Source organism: Podarcis muralis, chromosome 6 (assembly GCF_964188315.1).
Source record: "Podarcis muralis chromosome 6, rPodMur119.hap1.1, whole genome shotgun sequence".
Lineage (NCBI taxonomy): Eukaryota > Metazoa > Chordata > Lepidosauria > Squamata > Lacertidae > Podarcis > Podarcis muralis.
In genome coordinates, this window is record NC_135660.1 from 50,237,352 (window position 1) to 50,255,925 (window position 18,574).

At 40.6% G+C, this 18,574-nt stretch overlaps 1 protein-coding gene across 8 annotated transcripts in view; it reads right to left on the bottom strand.

The window, feature by feature from the left end:
• Positions 1-18,574, bottom strand: part of ABLIM1 (actin binding LIM protein 1) — a 216,647-nt gene that overhangs the window by 116,131 nt on the left and 81,942 nt on the right. Inside the window, exon 1 of one of the 8 annotated variants that reach the window (XM_077930272.1) lies at positions 9,950-10,416. The exons of 6 other annotated variants lie outside the window; for them this stretch is intronic. In XM_077930272.1, the coding sequence (XP_077786398.1) occupies positions 9,950-9,965 (16 nt within the window). In that variant the 5' untranslated portion in view covers positions 9,966-10,416. Of the gene's footprint in view, positions 1-5,260; positions 5,281-9,949; positions 10,417-18,574 lie in introns of those variants that run through there. One more of the 8 variants, XM_077930276.1, reaches the window with a different exon arrangement.

The following is an 18,574-nucleotide window of genomic DNA, read 5'->3' on the forward strand; positions in this document are numbered from 1 at the left end:
TGAATAATAGTTTTTAAGTCATATGAAAAAATATATATTTTGTCGCACTATAATCTTTGGTGAGTTTGTATGACTTTGAAACTCTTTAAAATCCTGCAGAATCTGTGTAACCAAAATAATAAAAAATAATAATCAAAAAATCAGCAGAACAGAAAAAGAGTAAAACCCTACCCACCCCTATATTCTAAAACAAGGAGCAATGTTCCACAAAAATTAAAGGCAAATCAAACATCTTAAAAAGCTTAGATTGAGCATCCCCAACCTTCGGCCTCCAGGTGTTTTGGACTACAGTTCCCATCATCCCTAACCACTGGCCCTGTTAGCTAGGGATCATGGGAGTTTTAGGCCAAAACATCTGGAGGGCTGCAGGTCAGGGGTGCCTGGCTTAGATGCAGAACACTCAAAAGCTGAAAAAGTAGGACAGTTTTTTTTACAAAAATATTAAATGTGCCTTATTTTTTATTTAACTTTCTAGCCAAGTAGAAATTATGACACAAGGACAAATGGCAGAGTGCAAGTGGTGAATCATACATAAGCAGCAAGTGGCATTCTTTTGCTTACACTAAAAGGTTCAAAAAAAATCTATTATCCAACCTGCACCAACAAGGTATCATTAAGAAGAAAACCCTTGGAATCCAGACAATGACAAAATAACTTAACCAGAGAACACTGATCCATTTGGGTGGATAGGATTCTGCTCCAGCAACCTCAATCTGCCCTCAGCCAGCTGCCAGCCTTCTTACTTATGACCAGTCCAAGAGGTAGCACTACTTGTCGGCTTTCTCCTCCTTAGTGAGTGTTGCCCTTGTAGATCTCAGCAGAGAGAAGAATGGGGTCAAAATTCAATCTATTGGCTCCACCTACTTTTGGGCTCTCTGCCTTCTGCCCTACCAGTTCCAATGAGCAACAGTCAATACTAAATTGAACAAAAAGTGCTTGGGATTCCAATTCTAAAGTTCTCCAAGTCAACCTTTGCCCTTCACTTCCTAGCCCTGCACTGCCCAACCCCTCCAGAGAGTCAGGGTGATCAGAAATCCTAGAAACTAAACAAGAGATTTAAAAAAAAACCACAACTGTTAGGGGAGGTTCCAGAGGCATTCAAATATTTCTCATTGGTTCACAGTTTCATTGTGACCAATTTATCTGAATATACTAATATTTCACTTCAACAGAAGAAACAAATATGTGCATTCAAAAACTGAGTATTTGTGTGAAATGAGCTGCCTATTCAGAGGTAACTAAAAATCCTTTGTAAGCACACCATTATAATTCTTGAAAGCCGTATCTATCCCATTTTTTTGCTCAGACATTCTTGCATACCACTGTCGTATTTTGTACGTTCCCTGTTTGTAACCATGAGGACTACACATTTTCTTCACGAGTTTCTCTATACAATCCTTCCATGTCTTCCCTGTACACATATGCCCTCTCCACACGTCAGACCACAGATTACCCCTCACGGAGAAGTAGTGCTCCTGCACTGATTGAAATACAAATTCCAGAGGCAAAATATAGTTTTGGTATTCGTAGCATTACTGCCATTTGTGCCCCATGCATATCTCATAGCCACATCCTGACCAATATATCTGATGGTCGCAATTACATGGCCAGCCACACTCCCCATAGTCCTGAAATTGAAGCTCAGCAACTGAATTCAGCTTCTTGGGAAGAAGCTATTTTTTAAAATAAACCTTTGCCCCACTGGAAATATACATTACATGGTAAAGCTCTCTAATAACAGAGGTGACCTTGCATGCAGCAGAAAGGAGATGCACAGCACTGAAATAGGAAACAAATGGGGAGTATGTGGGTTTTTTTTCTTTTCTTTTAATAGTTTCATTAGAAATACATATGGTATAATCTCTTCCATAGTCATACTCTGAGAAAGATCCTGAATCACCATCAAAACACCACCACCACACTTTTTTACCCAGAACAATAAGCATGGGCTGAATTTACTTGTAGCAGCTTGATGAACATAGGAAGCATTCATATTCCAAGTCACACTATTGATCCACCTAGTTCAGCACTATCTACACAGACAGGCAGCAGCTCTCCATGATTTCAAGCAGGAATCTCTCCTAGCCCTACCTGCAGATGCCAGGGATTGAATTTGGGATCTTCTATATTTAGAAGCACAGCTCTGGAACAGATATTAACAGCCATGATTTGTCCGAGGATATTATACTTACATAAGCAAAGCTACTTTTAGAAAGAAAGAAACTTTGAAGCCTTAATTTCAAAGCAAGCAGAATGTTTTGAGCATATTTTAGGCAGCAGATGCAATTTGTAAGATGCTTATTAGAAGCCAGCTGAATTTCATAAGACACATCATTTTTTTCTGTTCCCTGAGTCTGCACACTTTATACTACCCAATCTGCTTTACGTGCATTACAGTTGTAATGTCTTCATATTCTTAGAAATACCACCCCATGAGGTCATTCCTCCAGGAGAGAAGCTCAGATGCTAGGGAATAAAATGGCAATTAGCAATTGATCATGTTCACCTATAAAAAGCACACCTTTCCATAAGGACAGGAAAGCACACCTCTATGAGATCATCCGACAGCCAGTTAATGAGTTATTTATTTTATTATTATTGTATTTTTATTCTCATGGAGAAGTCTGAGTGGGATTTGGACCAGTCTTGGATACTATGCACCTGGAGTATGTGTGTCATTAGTTGCAAAATTGTCTTCTTCTTATTTGAATTAAGTGCATTTTCCCTTCAATATTGATATTCGTAAGTTCAAAAAACTCTGCATCAGAAACAAAAGATGCTATCAACTTCTCTAAATAAAGCAGCTCCTCACTTTTGCTTACACATTTCCACTCACTTTCAGTGAACAAAATTGCTAGGTAGAATGATCAGATTTGCATTTTAACCTTAACCTTATCAGCTAAGTAAACAGTGGGGAAATGGAATGGCCTTCTACTCTCACATTATCAGAGTAAGTCATACATGGATCCCCAGTTACCACCACTTTGAACTCCAAAGGTAATTTGCTTCTGTCAGGCTACTCCATAACATACAGAATTTCTACATGGAAGGTACTTCTGCATAATAATTTAACCCATCACATGCATCTACACTGTAACATAAACAATTCTACATCCACATACACTACTGCATGTGTACATGAAAACTGACTGCATGTGTACATGAACACTGTGAGTACAGACAGCATTTTTCATGTATGTAAGATCATCACACACCACCTTCTCCACATCACCACAGCACCTTCTCTGCAGAAGTGTTGTAATATGTGATTAAGTTTCTAGAGACACACAGTCAGTTTTCTTTCCAGTAGCTGGAGTCCTTCAGTCAGATACTTGGTCTCTGTCATACTATTTGCAAGAATGTTCAGTGCGCTTTGATGTCCTTGACTCTCATTTGCCCTTTCCTCCCTGGCTCTGCAATGCATTTTTAAAATTTCTTCACACATATCATATCCACTACAGGTCAAACTGACCTCTGAGAGTCAATTTTACACTGAAAGCGCCAGGTAAGCGCTTAGTGTTCAGTTTGTGTGCCTAGAAGTTCCATATTGGGGAGAATGGAAGCACCCAAACAGAAACAGAACTTCCTCAAAACGATATGGTCCATATGTCCTATGCTAATTAAAAAAAAAATAGATTAAAGTGAGTGACGGAATTCATAATTCCCACATGAGAAAATTCAAGCTGTTTTAGAGTTGCTCATTATCCCTGTAAGAGCAACTATCTAAAAAGATAATCAAGAAGATTCATTTCATCAAGATGTGTGATATAGCTGTAAGCTTCACTGCCAAACACACAGCAACCAAGAAATTTGAGCAAAAAGGAAAAACTCACAACAAAGTGATGTCATCTGACATCACATATTTTGTAAAAACAGACTTTGTGGAAGAAAGAGAAGAGACCTAGGATTGAGCACGCATCATTTGTATAATCTATGGTTCGACCCAAACTAAGATAATTATAATTGGATCCCATTAAAATCAATGGGACCTAGATCAGTATTTCCTAAATTTGGGTTTCCAGCCGTTTTTTGGACTACAATTCCCATCATCCATGGCCATCGGTCCTGCTAGCTAGGGATGATGGGAGTTGTAAGAGTTGTAGGTGACGCAAGTTTGGGAAACCCTGTTCTAGATCCATCATTAACATCAGAATTATTTGCTTGGCTGTTTAAGCTGGCTTGAGTTGCCTTGGACAAAATAAAGCAACTAACAAATTTAATAACTAATAATAAAATAATAATTTATTTCCCAAACTGTGCTCAGAGGGGCTCACAAGAACAGCAAACATATCTATATAGGTACAGCAGAAACACTGATACGTTTATGACTAACACTTTATAATACAGTATTTACATTCACATGAGAAAGCTAGCATACCTTACAATTTAAAAAGCTCTGGTTTATGTGTAAAAGAAAAACACTTTACCCCAGAAATGTCCAGGTTCAAAATGTGCAACTTACTGCTAAGAATTTCCTGAAATTTACATCAATTTATCATGCAAAAATCGCCCACATTGGAATGTTTCGGTTTCCAGTTTCCAAATTCCCATCTCTACCTCCAACCACTAAAACCCCCAGTGCAGAATTACTGTTTCTTTTTAGGAAGTGTGGCTTCCTTAATCCTATCTTATATATATTTCAAAACTCCTTTTGATCTACACACAATGTGAAGCTTGGTCACAGAAAGAATACAGATTGCCTGGCCTCTATTGCTTCACTTTGTCTATCCCATTTTTCCCCAATACTACAGTTATCAAGACTCCTGCTCCTCTTACTAAGCTATACATAGTATGTGACACATCAGCATATCTCCACGCTCAAGAGAGAGAGAATTGTTCTTAATGTGTCGCAATGCTGTTAAGAAACACATGCCTAGAGGAAAACATGAAATTGCTGTTAACTAAAAAGGGAGCAGAATGAGATGAAAAAGGGAAATGTAAACTGCATATTCCAGGACAAATCTCAGAAATAACTGTTTTTATCTACTTAGATAAAAAATATTCTCCCATCCACCTGCTGCAATTTTCCAGCAGAGTTTACAAGTGGTAGTCACAAGAAGACAAGCCACTGCTTCACTGCCCTCTTAAGGGATGCTTTTCCTAGCTCTGAAGACTCTTCAGTCATTTGTATGGAGCATGACATGGGTATGTAGGGCTGCATTCACAAGTGGGGTTCATTGCATTAATTTAACTGATTATAAGGTTCACGCATTTGTCCCATTTTCTAACATTTCTTTCACACTGCACACGCCAGTCATACCTTGACTGCTTTACCACCATGTTGCGGCAAATGTCATTCATGTATGTTATTCCTCCATGCCATCCTTCTCCCACTCCACTCCACTATTCTTACAGGCTTAACCTTTTCAGCATTCCACCTCATGGCTTGTCACCTCAGCAGCTGCAACATGAAACTGTAAAAGGTGAAAAAAATGTGCAAACCTCCTGTGATTTTTCAGGCTGAGGGGGCTGCAAACAGATTTTCTCTGGAACCTTATAACCTGGAAATGAACACTAATCTTGCACAATATTCCATTCCATTCCACGAATTTTCTGGAATTGACTTTTACATCGTGTGAAAGTCAAATATAATGCACAAAATAACTGTTAGAAAAATGGCAGGGAAATTGTATAAACAGCTGTGTGAATGAAGCCCAGGTTACACTGGGCACCTGAGCCTTATGGTTGATAGTCCTGCTTTAAACCAATCCAGAAATGCAGAAAAACACTTTCCTCCCATCTCAAGTTTCCCTGCAGTTTTGCAAGAAAATCGAACACTCAGGGAAACATGGTGCTGCAAGGAGGTTTTATGATATTCGTGGAAGCACCTGCATGTCAGGCTCTTCTATGCTTTCAGAAAACTAGCAGTTGAAGAAGAATGTACTGTATATTATGCCCTAGTGCAGGAGCCTTTGAAGTGGCAACGCTTTCAATCAACTCATGCATCTCAGTCTGCAAAATGAGGGAGAACTAACCCCCCAACCTCCCTTTAAGAGACAAACTCAAATAGAACTATAAATATTATCTATCCAGTTCCACCCTCTTGCAGATTGATGTTATTTCCAGGAAAGTATTGAGCATTCCATATTTGTCCCCAAAGACCATCATTCAGGCAGCTTGGCAAAAGACAACTGCTCATTTAATCCATCTGAATTCAAGTGAACTGTATTGTTTTTAATCCGTCTGAATTTAAGCCATTAATTGAACATCCTAAACCAGCATTCCAAGCAAACACACTGACCCTGAAAGTTATTGGTCATGCCATCATATACTCAGGGAGAGAGGGAAAGTGGCTGGGATTTTATTCTTCATCTGCAGCAATGTTGACTTTGCATTCTCTTTTAGATCTCTGTTGTAAGCAAGCTAATCAGGGTGAGAAAATGCTGATGATCCAAGCACGGATGGATTATCCATTTGCTAAGATCAGCACTTCAAGTGGCGGACAGCAGGCAGACTTTCCCAGATACAACTGGTGCAGCTGGGAAATGACCTTGTATAAGAAAAAGCAGTGTCGTCACCACTTATTTAACATAGTACAGTGTTTTTCAAACTTTCTGCCTTCAGAAAACCAAGTTCACACCCAGTTTCTCAACTAAGCAACCTCCTAAGTTTGTAGAGAATTCTGAGAAGGGTGAACACTTGAACCAAGTATTATTATTACTATTTATTAGTCATTTATTTGAGTTGCTATTTACACAAAAGCAACTCAAAGACTTACAAAAAGATGATGGGCAACAGAAACTGCACAGATACTTCTTCTAGTTAGCTGCTATTATCTCATTTCTGGTCAGCAGATCAGAATGAAAAATTGTCATAGTACAGATTTCAAAAGCAGTTTTGACCAGCAACCTGCTCTGACTTCATTTGACCTCCACAACAGCACCTTTACAAGCTTATCATAAATTAAGCTTCTGTTGTTCAACAAGAACAGAAATGTTTTCTTCTACATGGGCAGCTAATTAGTGATGCAAACACAAAATAAATTTAAAGCACATTGCTTCCCCTAAGAATCCTTTGCCACTCATGAGTGGATTGCTTATAGACATAGACTTTGCATGTACAAATATACTGAAATTTGGAACCCGTTTATACAAAATATAGGATGTTAAAATAAATATATCTGTACTTTGATAATATCTATATATTAGATAAATATATATTGTAATTGTTAATTCTTCTAGTGATATAGTATACCTTTCTTTCCTTTTCCCCCTTTATTAAATTCTCACTTTTTATTTTTATTCCATGACATTTATTTTATGTATTGCAAAATAACAACAACAACAACAACAACAACAACAATAATAATAAAGAAAATAATTCTTGCTCCAATAACATGTAGAATAAAGTCCTTTTCAAACAGGTTCAATCAACAGAATTTTATTAGAGCAAGTTTGCCTATGCATCATAACAACAGCTGACAGGATTGGATTCTTACTCAGAGGGTCTCACTGACATGCAAAATGACAACATTTCCTCATATTTGCAGATGCTAAAGTACCATTTAGCTGTGTCAAATTCCAGTTTGTGTACAAAGTCAGTGTGTTGCTAAGGAAATTACAGATGATACGGCATTGTACAAACACCATTCTCTTAATTACATCATTTTGCCCCGGTGGAAAATCACAGCTATCAGAGCAATACAAAGGAAACACACTCTGCCGAAGCTGGGGCTGGAGCTTCTTTCTCACATATAATAATATCATCCTGAACCTATCCTGTGCACTTTGGTCAACCATCTGGGGTTCTGCTCAGTTTTCTCCTGCCTTCAGAAATGAGGAATATTGGCAGAAGAGTGCATAGTTACACTAGGTTTACAAATCAAAAGTAAAAAACAAAACCAAATTATTGCTGTAGTAAGTATGGGGCAAGCAATAGCATAAAAGGGGTCACCTGACAGACTTATTAAGAGAGTTACAAACTGGTCACCCTCTCAGAAACTGCCGATTACAGATTTGAACATGCTGTATTCTTTCAGTACCTCTCCACTGAAGTGAACTGGTTATTGCTTACTGAAAGTCTGTTCATCACCCACATAACCCCATTTCTGACCTCCACTAGAGAAGCACTTGCTGCTAACAGAGGCCTGCCACTTAGTAGGGAAACATCACCATGCTGGAATGCCCACCAACACCCTGTTGCATTCCTCAGTGGGGCTCCTAATTCTCAACTGACATGTGGCTATTTGGAAGACAGGTACAGACTGATGAGAACACATAAGCTGATCCCCACCCCCTTGCTCCTGCGTATAGAAGGGGGCAGGGTGCCCTTGGATACAACGCAGAATGGACAACATAGTCAAGGAAACTTGGCCAAATCAACAAATATCTGACTGATGTGAAGGAATAAAACTATGGCATCAGTAACATTGTAAACCTGTGTCTTTTAAGGTCACCAGAACTCCAGCAGCACAGCTTCCAAATTTCCCTATGTACATATTAAAGCTGGCTAGGGCAGAAAGTAACAAAGAATGCTGTTGTGTGTGTGTGTTTTTTTTTGGGGGGGGCTACTATTAACTAGATTGTACTACATTGGATCTACTTATATTCTAGTTGAAATGACACCTGTATTGTTTCATGGTGGCTTTCCCAATTAATGTGATTTCCCTACATCATTTTTCCTAATACTTTGACTATCATTGTATTAAATGTTAATGTCCAAAAGCTATTTCTGGTTGTTGTTGGTTTTTTGGGGAGGGATGGAACTGCACACTTGTTCCTCAAGATACATTATCAATATAACACGGGAAAGGACCAGTATTTTGGTTTTCCCTGGCAGGCAGGCACCTGCCAGGTTGGCTTCCTAAAACATCTACGGTATTTTCCATAGAAAAGTCAAAGCAGAAGTATGCCTGAAAATGCATAATTTCACACCACACCATCAAAAGCAGGCCTAACCTACTTAAACCAGTACGGAGCCAGAATGGTGCAGTGGTTAAGAGTGTTGGACTAGCACCTAGGAGAGCTTGGTCATGAAGCTCACTGGATGACCTTGACCCAGTCACTGCCTCTCAGTCTAACCTACCTCACAGGGTTGTTGTGGGGATAAAATGAGAAGTGGGGGGAACCATGTATGCCACACAGTGGTCCTTGGAGGAAAGGTGAGCTATAAATCCAATAAATAAATTAAACATCATTACACTTAAATCTCTTCCTTGTGTCAGAATCCAGCTAGATTATGCAAGATGTACATAACTGTACAGCAAGAAAAAAAACCCAGAAATGAATTAATGTGCAATAACCCACTTAAATCATCAGCCCGTGTGTTAAATCTGAACCTACTGCAAATTATTTCAGGAAGAGGCACAGAGGCATCTTTGCTAAAAGGAGCAGCTTATCCAAACACACTCCGCCCACAAGTTTGTGCTGTTAATATACAGAAGCCTACGGGTGGGTGACTCAAGCCATTTCCTCTCAAATAGCTATCTGTTAGCAGCACTTGTCCAGAAGAAGCTTGACACATACTGGTTAGGCTGAGACTGTTAAAGCAACTGAGGTCCAGCTTTTGCCACTGATTTTTCTAGAGATGTTCAATGATGGGACAATTCTACTTAAGCGTGTGGTTTCATAAATGCAACTTAATGGCATTTCAAAGCATAATGCCAAGGTGTCCATTAAAAGACACTCCAAAACTTTCCAGGGCTAAGAACAACCAAAGTACAATTCTAAAAACAACCCATGCCTACATTTTTTTTTTAAAAAATGGATCAAAGCTACAGACCTTTAATTTGAGAACCTAATGCATCAGATCTAACTTTAAATCAAATCACTCATTAGAAATAATTGAAGTTAACATAAATAAATAAATGAGCAGTAAAACGTGAGCAGGAACCATCAGGCACATCAGGTTTTTGCATGGAAAAGCAACATGGAAAAGCAAACATGACCGACACAGTAACTTGCCAAGCCAATTCAATCCTAACCTAGAAGAATATGCAAGGCTGGATTACCTTTTTCTTTCACCATGGCCAGAACACCGTCTTTGTAGCAGAGGCAGCACAGATTAATTGAGGTGCTTTATAAACGCATACACACACACACACTCGTGCTATCTTTCCAGCAGTAGTTGGCAGAGATGAAGAAACAATTGCCCAGAAGGCAGCCTATTCCAAAGTACTCTGTATTATTTTCCCACCAGATCTGACGTAATTGGAATGCTTGGTGCTGTCTCTCTCTCTCTCTCTCTCTCTCTCTCTCTCTCTCTCTCTCTCTCCCCCTCCTTCGGTCTGCTTTACTCTTCCTAATGGCAGCTCATTCTCAGGGAATGGACTCTGCCCCTTCTGCGGCAAGAAAGGAAGGAAGAAATAAAGAAAAAAACAACACTGCACAGCAAACAGCAACACTAGCAGCCTCTGAGTAACGAAGGCAAAATTCCACTGTCGCTAATCCACAGTCATTGACACCACCTTGCAGTCTTCTGACAAGGCACAACAGAGCTGGCAAGCCAGGACTCCCTCAAGTGACAGATACTAGAGTAGAAGTGAGAGACGCCACAGGACCTGCTGCAAGTAACAAAATGGAAAAAGATTTAATGGTGTGTGTACACACACACACACACATTTATATATTTAGTTCCCTCTGTCAGACTGAGAAGCAACTTGACATGAATACAGAATCAGAGACGGCACAGGCTACAGCAAGGCTGTATACAGTATAGGTTTCCAGTTTTCAGGAACAAATTCAATTACAGAGAAGCTTCAGGACTTGTATATTTGATAAAGTGCAGGATGGTATAAGACAGTGAAACAGGTGCAAGATGATGGCATGATCGCCAAAATGTTTAAAGCAGTTGCTCCAAAGTTCACAGAAGACAACCAACCAATGAAGTAAGCACTGCATTGGATTTTGCATAGCAGACTCAAAAAAGTGACGAGTTTGCCCAATCTTCTGGAATACATAGTAAGCTCCATCCTTCAACATAGCTCTTACCAGGGAAAGGCTTGAAACATGTGTTGTGGGCAACATGCATTTCTTGAACCAGAATTCTAACTGCCCCCACTCTCTCCCACACACAGCTTACAGTGCTGTAATTCCCACAGCCAGCAGTATATCAATCAAACACAGGCCTTTTTTAAAAAATCATTTTGGAATTTTTAAGAAACCTGCATTTTACTTCAAAAACCACACATGCTGGGATTTTCTTCTTCTTTGTACTGTTGTTTACTTGGTTCCTTCCACATTTTTTCCCCTTCATAGTGAATTCTAAAATTCCTTTTTGAACATCTCCTGGAAATACCTTTGTACAGTTCAAGTACAGATTTATATACAGGTGTACATGCCAAGAAAGGCCCTGTAAATAAATATGAAGGTGGTTTTTCATGTCTGTAGTATTACTGGCATACAGAGACTCATCAGCCATTTTACCCGCCTGCATGGAGTTCAGCCTCATCATCATCAGCCTGATGAAGAGATGAAGACCAACATCCTTGGTTGGTCCTACATCGCCAGCACTCTACACATCAACAATGGTGACCAAACACTTAAGGTAGCAGACAGTTTGTCTACTTGGGTCGCACAATAATCATTGACACTGAGCTGGGCAAGCTGGGCAAGGCAGCTACAGCAATGGCTCACCTCTCCAAAACGGTATGGGAGAATGTGATGCTAATGGCCAATACCAAGATGAAGGTCTACCAGGCTTCCATTTTGAGCACATTGCTTTATGGAAGTGAGCCATGGGTTCACCTGCCAGAAGCATCACCTCGATGCCTTGCATATGTGCTGTGTCAGGAAGATTTTGGGCATCACGTGGCAGGACACAGTCTCAAACACAGATGTATTCTCTCAAGATGTCAGGGACTGGTCAGATGAAAAGGAGTGGTAGAGACCGCCACCCCAGGAGGCTTCTGGGCAGGAGGCAGATACAGATAGCATGGATCCAGATTCATGGTGGTGCCAAACAGGACACACCCCAGACAAAGAAGAAAAAGGCTGGGGAAATAATGGTGGATGAAGAACAGAAGCAAGCTATCAGATGCTCTAGTCCTGAACAGAGAGAGGAGTCAGAAGTGGTAGAAACAGTACAGCAGGCAGCTGTCACTTGAAAGCCTGGAAGAGCCTCCTCCGTCTCCTTGAATGAGACGATCCCTTCGTATCTTAGAGCAGAAAGCCAAACAGACAGAAAGATTCCTTTGACGGCCACCATAGGCAGCAGGAGGGGTTTGGAAACTAGGAAGTACAGCAAGCTCTCCGCATCTCTGATTCCACTAAGCAGTTAGCCAGTGAGCTCATGACAGAAGCCCACATTCCCAGCATGTCCACACTTCACTCTCAGTGACATCTACACTAACTTGGCCATGTACACAGAATGGAAGATGGCAGGGTCCCCAAGGATGTGCTGTATGAGGAGATGGCTTCAGCCACTAGACCTGTTGGCAGACCAACTCTGCATTACAAAGATGTCTGCAAACGTGACATAAAAGCTGGCAACATGAACCCTGCCATATGGGAATCCCTTTCAGATGACCGCAGTGCCTGGAGACAGTCAGGTCATGTATCCACAGCAATGACCAGAGCAGGATTGACTGCTGGGAGGAGCGCAGAGAGAAGAAACACCATGGTGCACCTGTAGCAGAAAAAACAGGTGCCTTCATCTGCCCCACCTGCAACAAAAAAATATCTTTGCCATATCAGTCTCTACAGCCACAGCAGACACTATAACTCTCCAATGGTTTCACTTTCCCCCCGAAGTTGCACTCTTCCATTGTCTCCCAAGACAATCAGATGCCAACAAGTATTATTGGCATACAAGGTTGTGTTTTTTAAGACCTTACATCAGCTCTCTTCCTAACACCTTCTCCTCCTTATGATGGTCATTTTCTATAAGGGAATTGAAGACTATTTCACATAATCTACTCCTTACTGGCCTACGTAGTCTCAACATTTTCAGGGTACACTAAGAGATCCTTCTTGCCACTGCTTCTCTCTTTTGCTTCAGTCCCAGCCAGAATGGATTAGGACTACAATCATAAGCAAGACACTGTTCTGTGCTTTCTACCCAGATAAAAGCCCTACTATGCTCAATGTGGCTTGCTCCCAGGTAGGTAGGCATGCATAGGTTTGCAGCCCAAGTTTGCTACAGACAGGATATGATTCTTTAAATTCTTGGGGAAACTGGCCAAACTGGGACTGAGGTACCCAAAAGTGAAAGCTGAACCAGGAGCTTATGGTTACTTGTCCCATGTTTCCTATCTATCACCCAGATTCCTCTCTTTGTTTTGGCTTCCAGGAGTCCTTCCTCTAACAGTAACTAAAAGCAGATAAAGTGGCAATAGCAGCCCAAAAAAAGCAGAGTAGTAGATAAGAGAGGATCCTGGGGGCAGCAAGGTCAGTGAATAGGAAGAAGAGATAAAAGTCAAGAGAAAACAAGACCAGAGTTGCATCCAGGGCATTTACTGCCTAGGGTTAGCACTGGGGAAGGCTCCAGTGGCAATGTTTTTTAAGTAGTCACTCTCCAAGCATCAATGTAGATGCAACCATGAAAATGGTGGTAAAATTGTCTTGCTGTAAAACTGAAGAAATGAGCATAGGAGAAGAAGCCACTTAAACTGGTGCAGAACAGGTGCTGAATCCTTCTCCTGCCCTTGCTTTCCAGATGAAACAGCTTCTCACTAGCTGTTTTTCTGCAGGTGGGAGAAACATAGGTGGGAAGGAGATAGAAAGGGGCAGAATGAAGGCAGGGAAGCATTTACAAAAATACAGCCCAACCCATATCCCAGCAGTAAGTTGTACCGCCTTAACATATAGTTAGAGCTTCGGTTGGGATGTTTGAATAAAGGATCACCCCTGAATAAATGACTACCTTGTTCTCAGTGGAGAGGGTTAGCTCTTGGATCTGTGAACTATGGGACAGGTATGGTAATTCTAAGTGCATGTAAAATAGGAGGAGGAGGAGAAATAGCCTGCTACTTGGCCAGAAGCATATGCAATGCTTGCCTGCCTTTTTTTTTCTGCTAAAAGAGGTTACAATTAAGCTGCAGGAATCTGTGCTCCATGCCCAAAGTCCTTTCCCTTTCAAGGGCATATCTTCCATATACCCTTAACCATGGTTCAGCATTACAGTGGGTAGCATAAATTAAGTGTACTCTTATCCAATGTTATCCAGATCCTGGGTAGGCAGGAAAAATAAAATAAAATGTAGTCTTACCAATTTTCTTTCCATTTACCCTGCACCACTGCCTCATCTATTGGTGGCATGCAACCCTGGACAGATTATCTCAAAGGGAACACAGCATTAGGCCAACACAGGGACAGACGGATGGTGCATCTCAAAAGAGTGATAATGTACAGTCACCCTTCAATTTTATCTAACAAGCAGTCACCATTAGTTGTGACAGATATTGAATCTTCTGGCTTTCCTTGTATTCCTTACTCATTCAGTTCTGTTATTTGAATAGATGAGACACACAGGAAAAAATGAATTGGGTGTGTGTGTATTTCCTCACCAGTATAGGCTGGGCTTCTGTTATCAGATCCCTGATAAATCCTGGGAACAGAAGGATAACATTCCAACTTCTGTGGCTCACTATACTGCTAAGAATAGCTTTAGGACCTCACTATGTGGTGATGGATTGAAACTTTTTGCCCTTAGATACTAAGCTGGTTCCAATGCAATGACAAACAGTGGCTTATAGCTACATACTTATACAAGACTCTGGCTCATATGCTCCCCCCCCTCCCACTTTCTCCTTCTCCAGGATGGCTGGGAGCAGATCAAAAGCTTCTACTGCCAACAGCAATTAACCACAGTTCTGTGTTGTGTCTAACCCTACATTGCAGTTACGCATCTTATGTATCATTAGCTGAAATAAGACAGCTTCATAAAACTTTGGTTTAGAGTTGACTTCATTTAGTTAAGCATAGTTAAGACTAACTGCAGTTTGTCCAGGTTGAGGCATCACAACAACACTTATGTGGTTAATCATAAATGGATGCAGTGGAGGGGAGGAAGGGTGAAGGGAGTATGCAAGCCTGAGGCTCACAGAAACTGATTCCTGTAACAATAACACAGTCTTTCATTAAAAAATTGCAGACTAGTTTGAGTAGTTATTGTTTTATAGATATTGCTGCATTTGGGTTCTTGAAGGAGAACATCATAGTGGTGCCTCCACAACTTTCTGTGCTATTAACCCCCTGGAAATTACCATGTCTGCATATGAAAAGAATTAACCCTTAGGGGTGATCTTGCACAAAAGGTTTTTCTCACCAAGTATCACAGACTTTCCGCTTCAAGAAGTGTTGGCATGTAAGGGTAACTGCTGAAGACTGGAACATTTTGCTCATAGAGTGGCCAAGTCTCATTTTTCACATGTGCTAAGGATTAACACTGCCATGTTCCATCTTGTCCCCAGTCCCAACCCGGCTGAGTGGCAGCCAACTGGAGAAAAGAGCAAATTGGCCCTTCTCCTATCCTCCTGTATTCCCAATTCTATATGTATGCATGTATTTATGTGTGCATGTGTGTGGATGTCTATATCTATATCTATATATAAAAATATCAAACAGCAATTTAGACAGTTGGGTCTGGATCCTGGTGGAATCACTATACCCATATATTTATTACAGTGACAAACAAAACAGAAATTTTAAAATTTATGCTTAGAAAGCCTTCCTTCACTGAAGTTAAGCTATGTAGAGGCCATGCAGTTTTCATGTGTCCGGTGTGTTCATCTTGTTCTTCCTATTTGTTAACATTGTTGGAGATACAATACATACACCATCAAAACACTTCAGACTCAGGGCCAAAATAAATGTGGTTCAAGAAATCCATTACAAGATCTTGTTGTTGTTGTTTTCTGTATTTTGGTTAAAGAATAAAATACTAGGTATAATAAAAAGGGAAATTCCTTGGATGCCCAAATCCAGGTTTGAGGCAAGTACTCTTTGGTGAGAGAACCCCAAAACATGCAGCAAAGTAAAGCATGGATATATAGGCTGTTAGACCTTTAAAATATCGCCTTCTAAGTTCCTTCCAAAGTTCTCCACTTCCCTCTGCAAGAGCTGTTACTAAATGCAGACAGGAAAGGATAAAGACACAGTCCAAAACATGGTAGCCCCCTGGCTCCTTTTTTTCCAAAACAAAAAGTTTTCAAGAGATCCAGCTATGGTTTTCCCATGTTACATTTAGCCTGGACCTCAGCTGTTGGGTACTGCAAATAAAACAATGTAAATTGAGCGTTTTTGCTGAGGTATATTTTACTCTTACTTCTCTTATAAAGAACATGTTTTGATTGCTGCAGGGAACAGTAGTGGTGTTTTCTACAGCAAACATGTAAAGTGTGTGATTAAAATGTGCCTGCACACACACACATCTTTAAATGCCTATCTAGGTTCAATTTTCCTAAATGCATCTCTTTCTTCCTCACCTTATCTACTGTGGGAAACAATCATAATGTGTAATGTTGCCCAAGGCCTGGCACCATCACCCAGAATGGTAGGGCAAATGCCTGGGGACACACAGTTCTTTGAAGGCCTACCAGTGCCAACAGCAACATCACCTTTATGTTTCTTCTCAGTGTATGGCTGCCTCCATCTCCTCTGCTGCACCGCCATGCAGCTCTCCCCCTGCTGGTAAACTTGCTGCAGAGAGGCAGAGGACACTTGGCCAAGGGCCCCTTCAAATTGGCAAGGCCTGCAGCTTTGTCCTCTAGCGAGCAATGAAGTGTATAATAGCAATTCTAGAAGCATACCACTAGTTTGAAGCTACTAGCCTACCGCAGATTTCAGCTAGCTTTGTTTTGTTTTGTTTTAAAGTTCCACACAATCATTGCAATTTGAACTCATTATGGTCATGTTCTGAGACTGACTAGAAGAACCAATTCAGTTTTATATATTAAAAGCCATATACCCAGACAAGTGAGTGTTTCTATTTTGTTACAAATGTATAGATTTCTTGCAAGAATAGGAAAAAAGGGGTTCAAAATGCAGTGCTTGACAGTAAGACAAATAAAATGCTGAAAGTTTGAATAGGTCACAGAGTTAACCCTGGAAAACTGGTTATGGGAAAGAGCATGGTGTGGGACATAAATTAGCCTACAGAGCATTTTGCAGACATGACTCTAAGCTGAGCAAGGAACCTGAAAGAGTTAAGGAGTCTAAAGGACCTGACACCTTTAATAACACTGAAAAGTAACCTGCCACCTTCAATAACGTGCTTCACTTAGCAATAATATGCTTAATTTTACCTCATCTGGTCACAGCGGAGGTATTTATTTCTTCTCTTCTTGTGGACATTAGTGTAAAGCAATTGTCCATAAGCATTACCATAGCAACAACTGACACCTACAATGATGTGGGATTTCTTTCAGGGCAAAAGTACATGAGAAACCAGAGGAGCTTTACTATCATCCAAATAATAAAACACACCAGTGATCAGACACCTTGCTTTGGCTTTAGGGTGTAATTTAAACATAATACTACCCTTTATTGAAACTACTGAAGAGTTGACCTAGCTCCCTAACGCAAACACACAATGTTGAACAAATGTTGCACTAGTAGAGACTTTTGTGCTGCTTTCCACTAGAACAACAATTTAGTTAAATACGGCCACATGGACCTGGCAATACTAATAATACTGAAATGTCATGCATATCCTCCCTTGCAAATAGGTGCTAAAAGTAATCTCCTCCCCTCCCCCCCCCCCACCGTGTTTTCGCAGTAGCAAGCCAAGAACATTAGCAGTAGGAATTAAGACTATTTCACACATTATGGATTAGGAGTGTGCACTGTGTGTACATCAACAAATCTGGGGCAGTTACACACATTTATATCACCAGGTACATACACAGCAGATACCTGGAACTGGCTGCATATCACCAGTAGGTCCATGTGCATGCAATAAAAAGACAAATGCATGCTCTCTTACTCCAGAGTATGTATAGCGGGCATTGGTTCACTCATCCTGAACAAAACAACAACATGTAAAGGTCACTCTTTTTACTCATTCTCTGTTGTTGTGTTTACAATGGTTTTCAGTGTGATTACGGAAATAAAAGAATAACAGCAAAATCCTAAACCTGTTTACTCAGAAAAGTTTTTATTGTATGTTGTAAACTACTCTGCTTTTTTATGAATAGCAGTATGTGGGTGTACGACGGGGTGTGTTTGTAGAATAGTACAGAGGAGATCTAAAGTGTTTGCAAAGAAAGATACTCATAGCAAATTTTGGAGGTGGGACAAACTTTGCTGTGGTAGGAACTCATGGCTGGTTAGTTTTGGTGGCAGAAAATAATGGTGGCAGCCAGGTGACAACAGCTGGAAGGAGTTCCAGTGCCTATCAGTGGGTTTCATACCCAATGTTCTCTTCCTCTCCCACCGATACAACACCCAGCCACCCTGGGCTTTTATCACACATAAAGGAGAATGGCAAGATGCAGAGAGTATTTTAGCTCAGCCCAAATTACTGCAGATTTCTAATGCTAGACTAGATTTAGCACACATCAGTCCAACATCAAAGAGGCTTGTATGACTGCATTACAATTGCAGAGTTTACACCTGCTAAAAGTTACAGGTGGGTGGAGGAGTAAGATTGTATATATTACAGGTAGGTAGCCGTGTTGGTCTGCCGTAGTCGAAAC